The sequence below is a fragment of the Adiantum capillus-veneris genome, chromosome 22 (assembly GCF_014529385.1).
Source record: "Adiantum capillus-veneris isolate H3 chromosome 22, ASM1452938v2, whole genome shotgun sequence".
Taxonomy (NCBI): domain Eukaryota; kingdom Viridiplantae; phylum Streptophyta; class Polypodiopsida; order Polypodiales; family Pteridaceae; genus Adiantum; species Adiantum capillus-veneris.
In genome coordinates, this window is record NC_140952.1 from 52,846,028 (window position 1) to 52,864,081 (window position 18,054).

Consider the following 18,054-nt stretch of genomic DNA (forward strand, 5'->3'; position numbering starts at 1 on the left):
CTTAGCATTGATTGGGTCAAATGGCATCACTAATTGTTGTAAGAACGAATGTCGCTCCAGAAAGTTTTCAAGGTTATTTAGAGAGCCTTTTAAGGAAGTTTGATTGGTACAATTTCACCATCACCGTACAACAATCCCGAAATGTCTAATTTGTAGGGATTTGGGAGCAATTGAATGTGTACAAGCATCTCTTGTCATGATAACATAGGTAAACTAGGTATTTAGTCATGGTTACTTCCTTGTATTGAAGGTCAGTGGAGTGCATAGCGGCCGTCCTTTGTCCACTTTGATAAAGGGATTCTCTTACTTGGGCATAGCACAATATGTCCCCTCTCTCTACAAGCTTCTACGAGGTTGGTTACCTCAGTCTTTGGCCCTCAAAAAGGCTTCAAGCTCACTATACAAAAGACAAACACCACACACCTGGTGAACTATGCCTAACCAAGGCGAAGCCAGAGGAAACTTTGGAGGCTTGTAGCGATAGTGACGTGCAAATCATTCGTCAAACTTGGGTGTAACGGTGAAAGGCTAATCAAACCATGTAGTAGCCAGTTCCCTACAAAGTTCCCTTAGGATAGTTGGAGCTCTTTGCAGATTTATTAGGTAAAATAAGCACCAGACACCTCTGTACAATAGCCTACGACACACACACACACGTGCGCGCGCACGCTCGCTCACTCACTCACTCACTCACCTCATCCCACATTGCATTGTAGTCAAGTGCTTCCATTCATTGCTCTATTGAGTGTTGATCTGCATCTCTCTTTCTCGTCTTGGTCTCCTAGGAAGGTCGTATGAACAATGGTTGCAAGGGAACCCTATTCAATTTTTAGTGCCAGCATAAACAAGAAACGATTGTCGAAATGGGGGACCACTATAATAATTTTTCCATGCATAATAGAGTGCAATTTATTTATTTTTAAAGATTGTGTTTGTGTGTTAGGGAAACGGTATACTACAAGTAGGCCCGGCCAATTTTTGCTCTTGGTGTTTTAAGGGGTATCTTGAAAGATGCCCTTTTGCCTTGAACAAAAAGTGGGTAGGTAGCTGATGGCACGTGGAGGGGGGAAGAGAGAGAGAATGAAAAAGACAGAAGAGACCTTAAAGATGTTTTCAAAGAGAGAGAGAGAGAGAGAGAGAGAGAGAGATTCGGATTGATTTTGTCTCTTTTACGCCATGGTGCGCATTACAGGGCACCATGTGCAGGAGCATTTCTGAGTACAAGCATAGGTGATCGCACTCGAGTAGCCATGGTGGCATTGGGAATATGCTCTTTGTACTCGTTAGGGCATTTTGATCGTGCATGAGAGAGTCGGCCCGAGCCTTGAGGAGGGCAGACACGTTGTTGCAAGGAAGATGCAAGTGCAGTGAGGAGCAGGGTGGAGGGTGAGAGAGTCGGCCCGAGCCTGGAGGAGGGCAGACACGTCGTTGCAAGGAAGATGCAAGTGCAGTGAGGAGCAGGGTGGAGGGTAAGGTCTCCGTGTCTTTCGCAAGCAACCCAAGAGGAAATGTTCTGAGTCGCGAGTGATGGATCAACTCTCTCTCTCTCTCTCTCTCTCTCTCTCTCTCTCTCTCTCATTCGTTTGCAGGCACAAAAACTCGGATCTGAGAAATTCCACCACTTGGAGAGCAATGCACTGTACTTGCAAGGGCTTTAGGGAAAGCAGCTGAAGAGGTTAAGTATGCAGGGAGCAGCGTGGGAAAAAAATATCTTCCTCTTGAGCTCGTGTCCGGTTTGTCTGCAGGTCGGAGAGTGGAGCACGTTGGGGACATGAGGAGAGAGAAAGAGAGCTCGCTGCCTCTTGCTCTGTGGATGCCTCTTACTCTGTGGTGATGGTAGGGCGAGGCGGGGAGCAGAGTAAAGAATGCCTGCAGAGGTTCGTTTCCTCTCTTTGATTAGATCATGGAGCTATCGTTGCTTCCTGCTCGGGATGAGCTGCAGGGCTGGCAATGGGGTCGGGGTTGGTGTGTCCGGGGCGCAGGAACGGGCGACAATGGAGAGGCTTTGAGGTTTTGATATGGGAAGGGAAGAATCTTAATTAATTAATAATTAATTAATGAGTTCTGTCATTTTAGACCGGGTGTTCTGATTTGTGTGTAGAAAGTGGTTTGTATAATTCCATAAACTTTATTTGTATGAGTTTCTTGTTGTTGAAGAAATCTGTGTTGTTGAAGATTGGCGTGGTATGTGTTGTGATTGTCAAAAATAGTTATATATTCTACTACCTATATTATTTTTGGGTCTACATACTTTATTACAGCGAATCCGAGAAGATCCTTTTTCTCATTTTTTCTGCACCCATCTTTGCAAAACCAAAATCACCCCTGTCGGATCCCGCGTGCAGTCCCCCTTCCCCCCTGTCGGATCACGGTACATCCCCGCCCTCCTCCTTCGCTCCGGTACACGCCCACCCTCCTCCTCGCGTCCTCCTGCGAGTCTGTGCAGGTGCCTAAGCAGGTGCAATGGACGACTCTGCCTCGTGCCTCGTCATCCCCTCTCCCTCCCATTTATTGAACCAGACCTTGCGCAATCAGGAGCCTCTTGAGTTCCCTCCATGCTTTCTCTCCCAATGCCCCCTCCCTCGCGCTCAAAAGGTCTGACCTCTCTCTCTCTCTCTCTCTCTCTGTGTGTGTGTGTGTGTGTACCTCTGCCATCTCCCTCTATCGTCGCCACACAGAATCGTGATGCTTTCATTTTTCTGCAGTGCGAAGAGAGGTGCAATATCCCGATTCACAAAATTTTGTCCCCCTCTGTCTTGACACGTGTGACAGACGCAGAGAAAGGCTCTGTCTTCCAAGTACCTCAGCGAAGGGATCAAACACAGACGCATCCATCAGATTTTTTTTAATAAAAAGACATCAAAAAATCTGTAGCTTCTCATAAGAAGACCGATTGTCTATGAATAATTGCCTTTTTTTTTTTTTCAACAAGGAGTATTTTGGGAATTTCTACAAATTAGAGGAATATTTTGATAATTTTCCCTTTTCTTTTAATGGCGCACACTCCAGCTACAACGAGTCTCTCATCTCTCCAGATCCTTGCCTTTATCGACTTTTTCCCTTAAGCTTTGGGAGGATCTTTCAAGATTCTCTTTACTTCACCTCCTTCCCAAAATCTTTTTATGTACTACTATTTACCTACTGGTGGCTCCTCTGTCGTAATAAGTGGAATCTATTGAGATCCGTCCGCCCCAAACAAAAAGCAAAAACACCTAAAACAATTCCTCTCTTCGATCTCTCTCCAGCGTGGTGCCAATCGCTTGGCGCTCTGCCCCCCCCCCGCATGCTCTCCATCGCCAGATGCCTCGCTCCCTTCATGCCTCCACTGGTGCTGCATCGCGCCTCCACAAAATTATTTTAGAGACAGCACTGATGCACGCAGTCCAGATCAGCCAGGCGCACTCAAAAATGTTTCCCATCATCAAAAAGAAAAAACGTCTGCACGTTTGCATGTCTGGTCATGTGTGGTCTTTACCCTTCTGGCGAAGAGCAAATTGATGTTGCAGGTTTACAAGCAACACGAAACAAAAAAATCCAGTTTCTTTGCTCTGCGTGACGAGGCCCTCCTACAAAGCTCACAGCATTGTTTGATTTTACTCCTTTTCTCTGTGCACCACCCCACCAATGGAAACAGAGTTAGATATTTTTTAAAATGTTGCCGACAGCTGGAATGTCAAGGCCCTCTCTCTCTCGACGCATGGCATGTCCATCCTCTCTCTCTCCACGTGCCATGAGCTGTTTTTTTCTCTTGAAGGCCTAAGAGCATCTCCCCAGATTCCAAGCAAACTAATGACTCCAAAATTGGGGACGCCTACTTAGGTTTTCTTTTAGTAAGGCATATCGTGTCTATATATTGTAGTGATAAGTGTGATAAGAAATTGTTGTAGTGTCCCCAAAGAGTTGGTCTAACAGCAAAGCTTTAGCCTCTCAACCTACAGGCTGTGGGTTCAAATCCCCCGTTGGCTCGCACTCTGGAGGGACACCTTGTGCTCACCTGGTGTTTGCGTTGCTAGGGCTCTTCCCCTTGGACACTTGAGTGCATCCTCCTCCTAGGGTGGGGCACCCAAGGAGGAGATTCCTTGTTGGTTGCTAGGAGTTCTCTCCGTCATTCCAAGCATGTGGTACATCAATTAGGTGGCCATGGTGATGCCTACACGTGGCTCTTGCCCAATGGTACGCTGCCCTTGTCCGTCGACCATGTAACATGGTTAATATTTGGAAAAGATAAGCACCTCCCCCTCTGAGCCCTCTGGTGTGTCAAAAAAAAATAAAAAATGTTGTAGTGCAGTGGGAGGGAATGAACGTGTGATAAGAAATCCATGGAGTTGTGGGTTAAAGCTCCACAAAGCTCCTTGGAGTTGTTGGTGTAATTAAAATGAGATTATCAAGGGTGCATATGTGATTCAAGCTTGTAAATGTTGTTTGGGCAAAATTATACTCTATTTAATTTTATCATTCCAACATATATTGTGTACGACAGCTTGTAGTCTGGGGAGTATGTCAGTAGGCCCAGCCAATTTTCGGTTTGGGGTTTATTAAGGGGAATCAAGGGGAGATTTTGCGATGCTTTTGAGGGAAAAGTTGAAGATAAAGGTAGCTAAACGTGGGATATTTTTACTTTGATTAGGAAAATGCTGAGCTGTGAACATGTGTGCTTTGCTTGCAAAGAAAATGAAAAGTAGATAGGACGTGTGGAGATCCCAAGGTCAAGAGGATGGGTCTTTTAAAGATTAAAGATTTCTTTACTCATGTAAAATTGTGTTGTAAATTTATGGACGTATGGAGCGAGATATTTTCTGCATCAAAATATGAGCGAGAGTGGTTTCAGATGATGATGGAGTAGTCTAGAGCATGTCGTCAGAGGATGGGAGGGGGGAAGGACGCAGGTGAGAAGGAATGGAGGATGGATAGGTCTGTTGCTCTCAATGACGCGCATCCGCCTGATACTCATCTGCAACGAATAGATGCAAGAGGATGTGTGTGTTTGCAGGCAACGAATGTGTGTTTATGTGAGGCTAGTGTTGGAAATTGGGTTTTTTTTGCATCAGGCGATGAGAGAGAGAGAGAGAGAGTTTTGTGCCATGTACTCTTTGTGTCTTTGTGGCATCATGAGATGCAGATGCAGCGCGGGAGTGATCGAGGCGTTGTGGAGAGCAAGGGATCGAGGGTAGGAAAGGAAAACGAAGCAGGGGAGGGAAGACAATTGAGGATCTCTCAGCACAAGATTTTTGATGTAGGGACAGACGGAGCGAACCGAGAGCAGCGTGGTGAGCACCATCGAGGGTGATGCAGAGAGGAGGAAAGCCATGCACAAGGGGAGCGTGGGAACTAAGGACAAAGGGAGTATTGTAGTTTTACCAAAGGTTGTGAGACAGAATCTTCGCGCTTAATTAATGAAAAAGTGAACGTAGTCCCAGTAGTACAAGCTAGTAATGACAATGTCAGTAGGTTTGTTCAATATACTCTATGTTCATATTATTTTTTTGGTTTTGGTTTTTCATAAAATTTCTTTTGTAAATGTGAAGACATGTGGCCATGCTAGGTTTGTTGAATTATTATATTAATTTTGATATTTTACATGTGTTCTAGTTGTATAGATTGTATCCATCTCATTTGTTGCTCTTTTTTTTCCTTTTTTGCAAAACTTACAATTGTGAGTGATTGTATTATAATGTCACCAAGAAATATACAAATCAACCTCAAACTCATGTCGAGCCTTGAGGGAGAGAGGGTTACATCCGAACTTAGTTAAAAGTACCTAATAGTGTACTATTACAAAAAGCTCAATCTTTTACAAAGCAAAGCTCGACGGATGGCAAGGGTCAGCCAATCATCAGAGTTAATTCTTGTTGTTGTTGTTGTTGCTCTTTACTTGGTAACCAAAGGCTCTTTTTGCAGTACCTCAATGCAAAAGCCACCACGTGGCATTAGATTTAAATTAAAAATAAATAAAGCATCGTTGCCATGACAAGCTCTAAAAAAAACTCCGTTGTGAAAAGCTACCAAGTGAATAAAATCAAAAGGCACTCTGCACGATCTTTTGTTCGCAGATCATCAAGCTGGAAGGTACTTTGGATGCTTGCCGACATGACGAGCACTCTCAAAAAGATCAGATATTTCGTGTGATCAATCCATTGCAGAGGTTTGTTCTAGTGCTATTGAAACAAAAGAGATCAAATTTCAATCGATGATCAGTTGGCCTGATCTGGAGTCGAAGCACAAAACTCCTTGCCTTCACAGGCTCCTTCAGCACATTTTTCTGATGATGCTATGAGGTTGTTGGCAATGTAGACGATAGACGGCAAAGAAATGGAACGAGTAAACATCAAAGTGGACATGAGGGCAGAAAAGCTTAGGATCGGTCACACTGAAGCTTATGATGGTTATCCTCAAATAATTAAGCCACTGGATTCAGTGCAACTAGCTGCTTGAACTTTTAGCAGAGTGTATGAGGGGATTAGTGGCAGACAGCCCAATGTCGAGGGAAAGACACAGGGGAATATTTCCACTAGTGCAAGTCATGGTCTGTTGAGCCGTTGGCTTCAGTCGCACTCCTCGTCCAGCTTTGTTGATAGCCTATCTGAAAATTTGACGAGACAAGCATTTCAGAACGATCTGCAGACAAACAGAAACATCTATCATAGCCAATTCAACGCAAAATATGATGTCCGCAGTAGTTGATTAATGTGTAGCTCCAAGGAGACGCAGCAGCATTGCAGCGATAGAGCATGGCGTCAAGACGAGGGTGGCCAAGGGGTGTTGCGTGACCACCAAAGACCGAGCAGCATGAGTAGGAGGCGCGTGAATAACTGCAGAAGTTGACAAGGGCAGCTGGTTGAGTTGTAGAAGGGGAGCATTAGCTTTTAGAGGTAGCAGAGTAGTGATTGAGGATCCCCGATGAGTAGTACATGAGCTGTTAATAAGGGAGAAGTGTTAAGAAAAATAAATGGCAAGCACTGGCAAGGAAAATTAGTGTACAACTCCACATATTTGGGGAGGAAAAGAGGTTGACGAGCCGCACAACCATATTTGGGATAGCGAGCAAAGAAGGGGCTTTGAAAGAGTTCCATCTACAGAGGATCCACGATGTGTAGGTAATAGAGGAGGGCAGCATGAAACAGTATCCAACACACAAACAATATGGCGAAGGCGTAGATAAGGAAGGAGATCGATGACTGAGGCACCCAGTCATCCAAGAGAGAGGGGTCCATCAAGAGCAAAAATCCCAGGTTGACAATGAGGGGAATGTTGTTGCAAAGCATGAGAACAGGGTTGAGTGGCAACCAAAAGATGGTTGTTGAGTTGAATTGAAGAAGGGCATCAATAGCAGGTCGGAGCAGCACATTAAAGGGTGCATAGGGCTCATGAGCGGCAATAGAGAGAAGGCAACATTATTTTCTTAAGAAGATTATTACTTGGTGAGCCAAAGGTTCTTTTGCCTCTATCTGATCACAGAAGCCACCACGTGGCATATCAGAGCTTCAAATATAAATTAAATTCAATTAAAAAAAGGCCATGAAAAGCAACGTCGGTTGACAAGCAAACAAAAGCAATGTTGCAAGTTCCCAAAGGCCCCAGCTCGGAGGTTCACAAAGGTAGAAATTTGCAGGTTTGCAAATGCGCATCAGTTCGGAGATAAAGCTTTGCAAAGCCAGCAGTTTAATATTCTTAAGTCTCTAGCCATTCTTTGAGAGAGAGATGGAAACCGTTCTTGTCGATCAGCAAAGAGCGGGGGCACATGTGATGAAAGGGCACGAGGCCTGCTCAGAAAAGGCCATCACCATGCTAACTCGCCTCTTGTTATATAGTTCAAAGTCCGACTATGGTGACTCTACACGTGGGGAGGAGAGCATATCGCGAGCCCTCATTTGCTGCCTTGCCTCTCATGCGTGCATCGCTCTCTCAGCATTTCTGGATGTATGTGTGTGTGTGTGTCCATGTTTGTCTTCATGTTTAGTATCGGCTATTCATGGTTGATTGCTCAACTATTCATGGTTGACTGGCCAACTCAGATGAGGGAGTTCGTGAGAGCATTTAGTCCATGACGTAGATTCTGATACTCTAAGAGCCATTCTCCACGAGGCAGCCTCCTAGAGTCCGTTCACTTCTAAGCCTCATGCCTTGGATAAATCCTCCACACAAACCCATCGTAAGCCTCCTGTCACACAGATTGCATCCTTGTCATCCGCTCTTACACACACCCTTTTGTGCTAACTAGACTTGCTTGGTGGACGTTGCTATAGAACATCTATAGAATATAACAGGACATATACAGATTGACATCAAGCACTGAAGTAAACAAGTACAAAGTTCACCGGATTTGCATTTGCAATAGTGATACACGGACTAAATATGGTGTCTTCCTCTATGGAGACGCGAACTCAACACGCTCGTTATCACATGCGACCTTGCATAGGGAAAGCAACAGGCGAATGTATTGTTTGGCCAATGCAAGTTCGCAACATGGAGTTCTCCTTCCAAGGTCAGATTCAAGCATCGGCTGGTCCCATGAACAGATTGGAAAGGCTCCTAGACTTCTTGAGGACAAACCCTACGTATAAAATCATGCTAAAGCATGACAAGTTGCATAATTGAGGAGAAGCCCTACTTGGTCTACAAGGAGAGGACACACTGCAAATAGGAAACTGGCTATAGCATCAAACAGGAGAAAGAGTTGATGGTCGAGCAGAGAGTGATAGTGCAATTTTAACAAGGGAAAATCTATTGAAAAGCACCCATAACTCTTTATGTAGCGAACCCTCGACATAGAATATAAGACTAGATATGCTTCTCTTTAAGTTTAATCAATATGACACATCTCCTGTATTTGTCTTGATGTGTGTTTTGTGTCTGGCAGGGAGGACAAATATTCACAACACTGGATGTTTCAATTGCACAAGCGCGACTCCAGCTCGACAACCCTACAAGGTTTGTTATCTGTATCCAGCACCCCATGACTATGTGTTTGCTTGGCGCAGCACATAAACGCTACGGGGCAGGGCACGGTTCCGTTTCTTATACATTTTGGAGAGACCACACTGCCAGCTCTCCACCATACTTTTGTATGGCACCTCTGCATGACATGCATTGTACACTTTGTAGTTTCCGTCTGTGATGTTTCATTGCAAGACGATATGTTTAACTATTCACGTTGCTTTTTTGTAGCTTTACTCAAACATAATCCTCCGGCTTGCACGATTGGATGACATTACGATTACCAAGTCGATAGTGTAGTTCAATTTTTATAGTCTGTTTATGCTTTTTGTATTTTTGAGTAAAGCTTCCTTAAGTTTACTTTAGCAATATGTTTTCCTCACCAGTGTTGCATGCTCAATTTCAATCATCGTATCTATATATCAAATAGACATGCATTTCTTTTCTCACAGTTTGGCAATTCAACCTATATATTGAAATAAAGGAAAATTGATTACGCTTGATTGAGAATAAGATGGGTGTCTCTATGGTTTAGAGACTAAATGGTCGATATTACTAGGTTAAATGATACAATCTGCAAACAACTACCAAAGTATGTTAAGTTGCAACCCTTTTGCTCGATTCAATTACCCTCTTTAGTAGCCCTTTGTCATATATGGAGCACTATGGGACACTACTTGCTTCTTCCAATGCTCATCAAGTCCCAAACTGAATTATTATTGGTGCCTATCAATTGGTTCTACTCATTTTCTTGTGTAACCACAACAAAACCCAAGCCGATAGCAATCACAACCAAGTAACCAGCTGTGCTCCAAAATCTATCAGATTATGTACGAGAAAGGCCCACCAAGCAAGCAAGACTAGTTTCTTATCCTAACAGCTTAAAAGATAGCATCTACACCATTAACAAGTCCACCTTGAGTGTTGAATTTGACTAAACATAAGCATGTGTGGCTTTAGTTGTATTCGTGTGTGAGTCTAGATGTTTTATGTGCATCATTCAATATGGTGAAGTTGATTTTCTACTATTACTGGGTCCTTTCCAAAGAAAACATATTAATTACCCAGATTCGACTCCCCACGAATCTGTCAACTAGAAGCAAAAAGGGCAGGAGTCTATTCCTGCATCGCCCTGCTCCCTGCTCGTCTTGGACTCGATCACTTTGCACAACCTTGCTCCCTTTCTCCCATCACATGTGTCTCACCTGTCCTTCTCTCTCTCTCTCTCTCTCTCTCTCTCTCTCTCTCTCTCTCTCTCTCTCTCTCTCTCTCTCTCTCTCTAGCTCGCCAGGGAGGGCTGCAACAACACTTGAAGAACTATTTCTCTTTCTGCCTTCTCTCTCTCTCTCTCTCTCTCTCTCTCTCTCTCTCTCTCTCTCTCTCTCTCTCTCTCTCTCTCTCTCTCTCTCTCTCTCTCTCTCTCTCTCTCGTCCACGTGCGATGCACTGGCTTTTGAGGTTGCCTTTAAGAAAACCGACAAATTCACACAAGTTTTACCTGCAGAAGGTTGAAATTTGGACTAAAAACCGAGATAATTTTAAGCTGTGCACAAAAAAACCCGGGCTCTCGTGCATTTTAACCGGTTGAAATTTTGAAATCCAGGTTAGATTTTGAGCTTGCCTTTAAGAAAACCGGGATATTTACACAAATTTTAGTGTAATTATCCGCTAAAGCTTTAAATTTCGAACTAAAAACCAGGATAATTTCAAGGCTTTTGCCCTTATTTTCACTGGTTAGCGAAAACTTCAGCCTAGAAAATGGGATAATTTCAAGTTTGCCCTTATTTTCATTGATTAGCAAAAATGTATTTTACTAGCCTTGCCCGGTCGTCGATTTTCCTCTCGCGAGAACAACTGACACGCGCCACCCGTTCTTCTATGTGCACCACCTGCCAAATCTTGACTTGTGCTTTTCATTACTTCAACGGGGAATCTTGATTTATTCTCTCTAATAAGATTAAAAAAAACGTAAATCTCAGCTTGAGTTCCGTGGAAAATGGTTCTGTTACATTCTTCTATGCTTTCTTTTGTATAAAACAAGTGCAATAAAATAAGGTCGTCTGGTATAAGTTCACATGGAGTGGTTTGCAATGTCTACTTCGATGTTCGTATTTTTTGTGAATTTGTTCCAAATGTAAATGATAAATAGTTGGTCTTTTTTTTCCGACACACCAGAGGACCCACAAGAAGGGAAAATGCTTATCCCTTCCAAATATTAGCCATGTTACATAGTCGGGCAAGGGCGGTGTACCATCGGGCAAGAGCCATACGTAGGCATCACCATGGCCACCTAAATGATGCACCACATGCTGGGAACGACAGAGAGAACTCGTAGCAACCAACTAGGAACCTCCGACCCACCCCAAGAGGTGGATGCACTTGAGTGTCCAAGGGCAAGAGCTCTAGCAACGTCAACACCAAGTGAGCTCAAGGTGTCCCTCTAGAGTGTGATCCAATGGGGGGTTTGAACTCACAACCCTTAGGTTGAGAGGCCAAAACCTTACCTTTACACCAACTCTTTGGGGACAATAGTTGGTCTTTTTGGCATATAATAGTGGTTAGTTATAGTATTGTACTAATTTTAGCCTTAGTTCTTCTTTTTTTCTTTTTTTCTTTGTTGGCAACTATTGAAAGAATTCTTCAAACGTAATACTTTCAATACATGTATTTTATTTTCTAAATGTTTAACTATGTAAAGAAAACTATGCACATTTTTACTTGGTAAGCTTAATGAAGTTTTTCACTTTCCATATCCAAGCATGAGACTAAGTTTGAACAAGAGGAACAAGATAGAAACAGGGATGATGGTAGACATGATAGCAAAAGTAAACACGACATCCGACACGATGGCACTAGAGGTCGTAGAAGAGATGATGATGGATAGATCAATGTGGATACAATTGACACGATGATGCAGATTGTGGTAGGCATATATAGTCGACATGAGAGAAGGCATGTGTAGAAGACAAGGAGAATGTGACAAAGAGGATGAAAATAGAAGGGATCGTAGCCACAAAAATGGTGATTGAAGGACACAAAGAGAGCATGATGATCATAGAGATAATACAATGGATATGCAGGCAGTGACAATGATGATAAATGCATAGACCAGGGGAAAGAGTGATGGATATGATAGAAGGAAACGTTTGGTGAAAACGTGTGCATGACTCGAGAGCCTTTTTGGCGGAGCTGCTGTGATGCCACAGTCATGGTGAAGATACAATATTCAAACCTATGCTATACTCGAAAGATTCTTCCCCTTATGCCGGGCCTCGTCAACATTTTCCTTCTACAGGGCTTGTCAACACTTCAAAAGGACATATTCGAGGTTCGAACTCACACAGATTCCACCAACGACGTTACAGAAACTTGATGTAGCCATCCCAACACCTCGGCGATGTTGCCAAAAGGGTGGAACTTTTAAAGGAGCAAAAAGGTAAAGGACCCTCAGCTCCTATGTGTGCAACCCGTCGTGCCCATACCTTCGTTGTCTGCTGCCTCACTGACGCATCGCATCAGTTATCGTGCACCCTCGTCAGTGCTTTGTCCGTACAGCTTCACCTCCCCTCTGAACCTCGAACGCATCTTCCTCGATTCCGTTTTTTTCTTGATTTTCTCCAGCCGGGTACCCCCTACTCGGGTGGTTTCTCGTGCCGGCGAAAGGGTCATTGGTGGATTTGTCTCCTATGACATCTTTAGACATCAAAAGTAGATGAGCACCAATAAGAGCGAAGGCTTTGCAAAGGTTTCACGTTTCATCAAGAATTCTCTTGGCCATGTTAACATCTTTCGCAAGCCTACATAAGGGAGATGAGGGAGACCATTGCAAGCAAAAAGGAACATAGCATTAAAATTTTGGAGAGCGCCGAGAACAGTAGGTTCATCTTCATGCGGAGGCATACGTGCTGGAATAGCTTGCAGTAGCAACACCCACAAATGCTTTTGTTTTGTGATGCTCCGCATTGTGCCAAGGCCATTGGCCCCTCTGGGGATCCACTGTGATAGTACTGTCAAAATGTAAACAGAAGCAGGAAAGAAGAAAGGGCAAGGAAAGCCGTCATGCGGGATCAAAACATTCGTGTAAGAGAGGATGATACCTCTTGATTTGAAGTGCATTAGGAAAAATATGAACCCTCTAGGGGATTAAGGTTAATTAGAGGCCAGCCAATAAGAAAGGGTGGTGGACACACTCTATGCCCTCAAAAAAGTAGGGGGACAAATTAGTCTTACACTTCTTAATGGCCTCTTACCTAGTGAGAAGGTCGGGGGGGGGGGGGGGGGGGGGGGGGGGGGGGGGGGGGTACCTGGAACCTCAAGTTTCCCTCCTTTTTGACCCGGTTTTGGAAAAACCCCTGTTGGGGTATAAAGCCCAATGTGGTCGCCCAGGTAAGTGGGCGGGCCGCCAGGTATGTACACATATTCTTTTGTAAAAACCTAATAAGAACTCACTATGCTCTACACATAACAGTAGAGCGAGTTCACCATATCGTCGTGCTCTTCTTCTCGCACTCTCTCTCGCGTCGCACTTCCGCTCGTACTCCTTCAACTGGTATCAGAGCCCAGATCGAGGCTCGGGGCAGCACTGCAGGAGGCTAGAGTCACCAACTCAGATTGGAGTGAAATTTGACAGGCGAAGACACGGCCCCAAATCTCATGGGCAAGCCCGAAGGGCTTGGTGTTGTCAGAATTTCATTTTGAGGTCATCTCGGCCACCGTTCGGCTTCGACAAAGGTCTGCGCAGGCCATTTTCGACTACGTGGTCTCGACGGGTGCAGATCCGACTCTGCAAATTTGGGGTTTTCGGCCTACGACTGCAGGTGCTGAGGATATCGACACTCCCAGAGTGTTGATTTGTGGCTGTCTACACATCGAAGGACGGCTCATAGTTCTTGGAGGCGTGTCACATACGACACAGGCGCATCTACACACCGACTGTAGACGGCATCCACTAGTTCATCAGGTTGATATTGGTTCAGAGGTCAGTTTACAGGGGAAACTCTGCCAAATTTTTCCCAGGAAAGTAAACCACTGTGAAGCGTAGCTATGGCTGGATCACAGGACACTGCTCTTTACAATATCAAGAAGCTGGATGGAACCAATTTCCCATTGTGGAAGAAGCAGATTTGGCACGTGTTGGTACAAAAGAAGTAGATAAAACCTATAAAGCTCAAGGGGATAAAACCAGAAGATATGGACGAAGATGAATGGAGCGAAATGGATGAATTGGCACTTTCTACCATTATGTTGACTTTGGCAGAAAGCGTTTACTTCAATGTAGCAGACGAGATGTCGGCTTATCAAGCATGGTTAAAGCTGAGTGATCTTTATGAGAAGCAGAGTGCAGCTTCACAGGTATACTGGCTTAAGAAGCTTGTTGACTTGAAGATGAAAGAAGGGACACCTATGTCCAATCATCTGAATGAATTCAACACAATCTATAGTCAGTTGTCAGCTCAAGGTGTCAAGTTTGATGAACCTGTTAGAGCTATGTTCCTATTGATCACATTGCCGGAAAGTTGGGACACTTTTCGCACAGCTTTGAGTAATTCTGCACCTCCAGATGGTTTGAACATAGCAGGTGTAGAAGGAAGTCTGCTTACTGAAGAAACCAATAGAAAGACAATGGACAAAGGCAAAGGAACAGCCTTAGTTGTCAGGGGAAGGACCAAAGAAAAGTACAAAGGTGGAAAGAGGAATCAGTCTCGTAGCAAGTCCCGCAGTGCTAAAGGCAAGAGTGACATAGAATGCTACCATTGTGGCAAGAAGGGTCACATGAAAAGAGACTGCAGAGAATGGAAAGCAGAAAAAGGCAAAGAGAAAGCTGAAGACCATGGTGAGAAGAACAAGTCCTCAGTGAAGATTCAAGAAATAAATGTGACAAACACTGTTGCAGAGGATGACAGTCTAGTGTCAGGAGACATCTACTTCTTGAAGAATACAATGGACTCAGCTCTTCTTACAGCATCTGATGGAAATGCACTGAGTGACTGGATTATAGACTCAGGGGCATCACTTCATGTGTCTCCAAACAAGGAGTGGTTTACCTCTTATGTGACCACTAAAGATCATGTTCGGCTAGGCAATGGGCAGACATGTGAGATCTTAGGTGTTGGAGATGTTCAATTGAAGTTTCAGAATGGCTCTTCTTTCACGCTGAAGAATGTGAGACATGTTCCCGCGATTACAAAGAGCTTGATCAGCACAGGTTTACTTGATGATGCTGGCTATGTCACCACTTTTGGAAAGAACATGTGGAAGATATCCAAGGGTTCTATGACAGTAGCACATGGAGTAAAGTCTGGAGGACTTTACATGATTTATGTATCAAATGTCTCTAAAAATGTAATCAATGTAACCGAGCAGCCGAACGTTTCTTTGTGGCATAGCCGGTTATGACATATGTCCAAGAAGGGAATGGAAATCTTGTCTCGTTCTGGTTATTTGCTTGGCTTTTCATTTAATGATTTTGAATTCTGTGAACATTGTCTGTATGGTAAGCAAACACAGCAGCCACATAAGCATAGAAGCAGTAGAAGAGATACACAGTTGGCACTTGTTCATAGTGATTTGTGTTGACCTATGCCTAACCTATCTCTAGGGGGAGCTTCTTACTTTATGACATTTATAGATGATTACTCGAGGAAAGTATGGGTTTACTTTCTCAAGCACAAGGATGAAGCGTTTAGTGTTTTCAAAACGTTTGTGACACTTGTGGAGTACCAGAGTGGCAAGAAGCTTAAATGCTTACGCACTGACAATGGTGGAGAGTATGTTTCAAAGGCCTTCAGAACTTTTGTGAGTCAAAAGGTATAAAACGTGAACTTACTGCTCCTTATAATCCTCCTCAAAATGGTGTTGCTGAGAGGATGAATAGGACCATACAAGAGAAGGTCAGAAGTATGTTGTCTAATGCACAGCTGCCAAATGGGTTTTGGGCTGAAGCTGTATCAACAGCTGTTCATCTTGTAAATAGATCTCCTAGCAAGGTTTTGCAGAAGGATTCAGTTCCAGAGATGGTATGGTCAAGCAAAATGCCCTCATACAAACATCTCAGAGTCTTTGGCTGTGAGGCATATACTCACGTTCCAAAGGAATTTAGGAACAAACTTGAGCCAAAGAGTAGAAAGTGCATCTTTCTAGGCTATGGTAATTCTGGTGAGATGGGGTACAGACTTTGGGATCCCGAATCCAGAAAGGTTGTCCGCAGCAATGATGTTCACTTTAATGAATCCAAATATCATTCTAAACCAGAGAGGGTTGAGGAGATTAGAAGAGTTGTCTTCCAAGAAGATGGACCTTCACGTGCAAGACAAAATGTCAGGGCTCAAGAGGAGCAAGGACAGGATAGAGTGGAACCACAGGTTGTGGCTAAGCCTGAGCCACCTATTGTGCGTAGATCTGGACGTGTCATGCGACCTCCTGATAGGTTTGTTCCATCTATGAATTATGTCATGTTGACTGATTGCAATGAGCCTTCATGTTACAAGGAAGCAGTGCAAATGAAGGACTCCGAGAATTGGCAATTGGCCATGCAGTCAGAGATGACAGCTCTGCATAAAAACCAGACATGGAAGCTAGTTAAATTACCACGGGGCAAAAAGGCTCTACCCTGTAAATGGGTTTACAGGTATAAGATCATCGTTCATGATAGTCAGCCAAAGTACAAAGCAAGGCTTGTTGCCAAGGGCTTTAAGCAAGAACAAGGCATTGACTTTGATGAAGTCTTCTCTCCGGTGGTCAAGATGACTACATTGAGATGCTTTCTTGCATTGGTTGCCATATTAGATTTGGTGTTGCACCAAATGGATGTCAAGACAGCGTTCTTGCATGGTGATTTAGATGTGGAAATTTCCATGCAGCAGCCAGAAGGGTTTGTTGAGAAAGGCAAGGAAGATTGGGTATGCCAGTTGTTAAAGAGTCTTTATGGCTTAAAACAATCACCGAGGGCATGGTACCATAAATTCCACAAGTTTATGCTTTCTCAAGGCTACAAACGTAGTGAGTTCGATCACTGTCTATATACAAAGAAGGCTAAGGATGGTAGTTGGTTGATCCTTATTTTGTATGTGGATGAAATGTTGATTGCTGGCAAGCACTTGGAAGAAATTTCAGCTCTAAAGTCAAAGATGGCAAAATCGTTTGACATGAAAGACATGGGTGAGGCAAGTCATATACTTGGTATGCGCATTGAGAGAGACAGATCAAAGAAGTTGATTTGGTTATCTCAAACAGAGTATATTGACAAGGTTTTGCAACGTTTCAATATGGAGAAGGGAAAGGCATTGAGTGTTCCATTGCCACCATATGTGAAACTTAGAAAACAAGATTGTCCTGTGTCTGAGGGAGAACAGGCTGAAATGGATAAGATTCCATATGCGTCTGCAGTGGGTAGTTTGATGTATGCAATGATTGCTACTCGCCCAGACATTGCATTTGCAGTGGGAGTAGTAAGTCGATACATGTCAAACCCAGGCAAGAAACATTGGGAGGCAGTGAAAGGAATATTGAGATACCTGAAAGCTACAAAGAGTATGCGTATATGCTATGGGAGTCAGGAGCTAAGTGTAAAGGGTTTTACAGACTCAGATTATGCAGGTGACTTAGACAACCGAAGGTCTACGTCAGGGTATGTCTTTACATTGGCTAGTGGAGCAGTATCATGGCGTTCTAGATTACAAGATTGTGTTACTCAGTCTACTACAGAGGCTGAATATGTTGCAGCATCAGAGGCATGCAAAGAATCAATTTGGCTTAATCGACTAGTAACATATTTGGGAATCAAAGAAGAGATGCATGTGTTATATTGTGATAGTCAAAGTGCTATACAATTGGCTCGCAATCCAATTTATCACTCAAAGACAAAGCATGTGGATGTGAAGTATCATTTCATCAGGGAAATGCTCGAGGATAAGCAACTTCAGCTTGTCAAAGTTCACACCACAGAAAATCCTGTTGATCTACTTACAAAAGGACTTCCCTCAGAGAGCTTTGCGCATTTTCGCAAGAAGTTAGGTGTAGGGTAGTACATCACTTCTCTACATCTCTTGTATATTAGCTTGTATAGTAGCTTCTCTCACACTTAAAGTACCACATTGGACTTTAAGTGGGAGGTTGTTGGGGT

At 43.7% G+C, this 18,054-nt stretch overlaps 1 protein-coding gene across 1 annotated transcript; it reads left to right on the forward strand.

Annotated features, from left to right (window-relative positions):
- The first annotated feature begins 1,100 nt into the window (after positions 1-1,100).
- Positions 1,101-2,174, forward strand: LOC147429359 (uncharacterized). The gene is made up of 3 exons (XM_086495514.1): positions 1,101-1,386; positions 1,746-1,877; positions 1,943-2,174. The coding sequence occupies exons 1-3, from the start codon at positions 1,304-1,306 to the stop codon at positions 2,007-2,009; spliced, it is 282 nt and encodes a 93-aa protein (XP_086351640.1). The 5' UTR covers positions 1,101-1,303; the 3' UTR covers positions 2,010-2,174.
- Positions 2,175-18,054: the final 15,880 nt, after the last annotated feature.

Bases quoted from the DNA above. Each gene is read 5' to 3' on its own strand.
- LOC147429359 (XM_086495514.1), top strand. From the start codon at position 1,304: ATGAGAGAGTCGGCCCGAGCCTTGAGGAGGGCAGACACGTTGTTGCAA. The intron at 1,387-1,745 runs GTGAGAGAGTCG...GTTTGTCTGCAG, and splicing joins AGTGAGGAGCAGGGTGGAGG to GTCGGAGAGTGGAGCACGTT. The intron at 1,878-1,942 runs GTTCGTTTCCTC...GATGAGCTGCAG, and splicing joins AGTAAAGAATGCCTGCAGAG to GGCTGGCAATGGGGTCGGGG.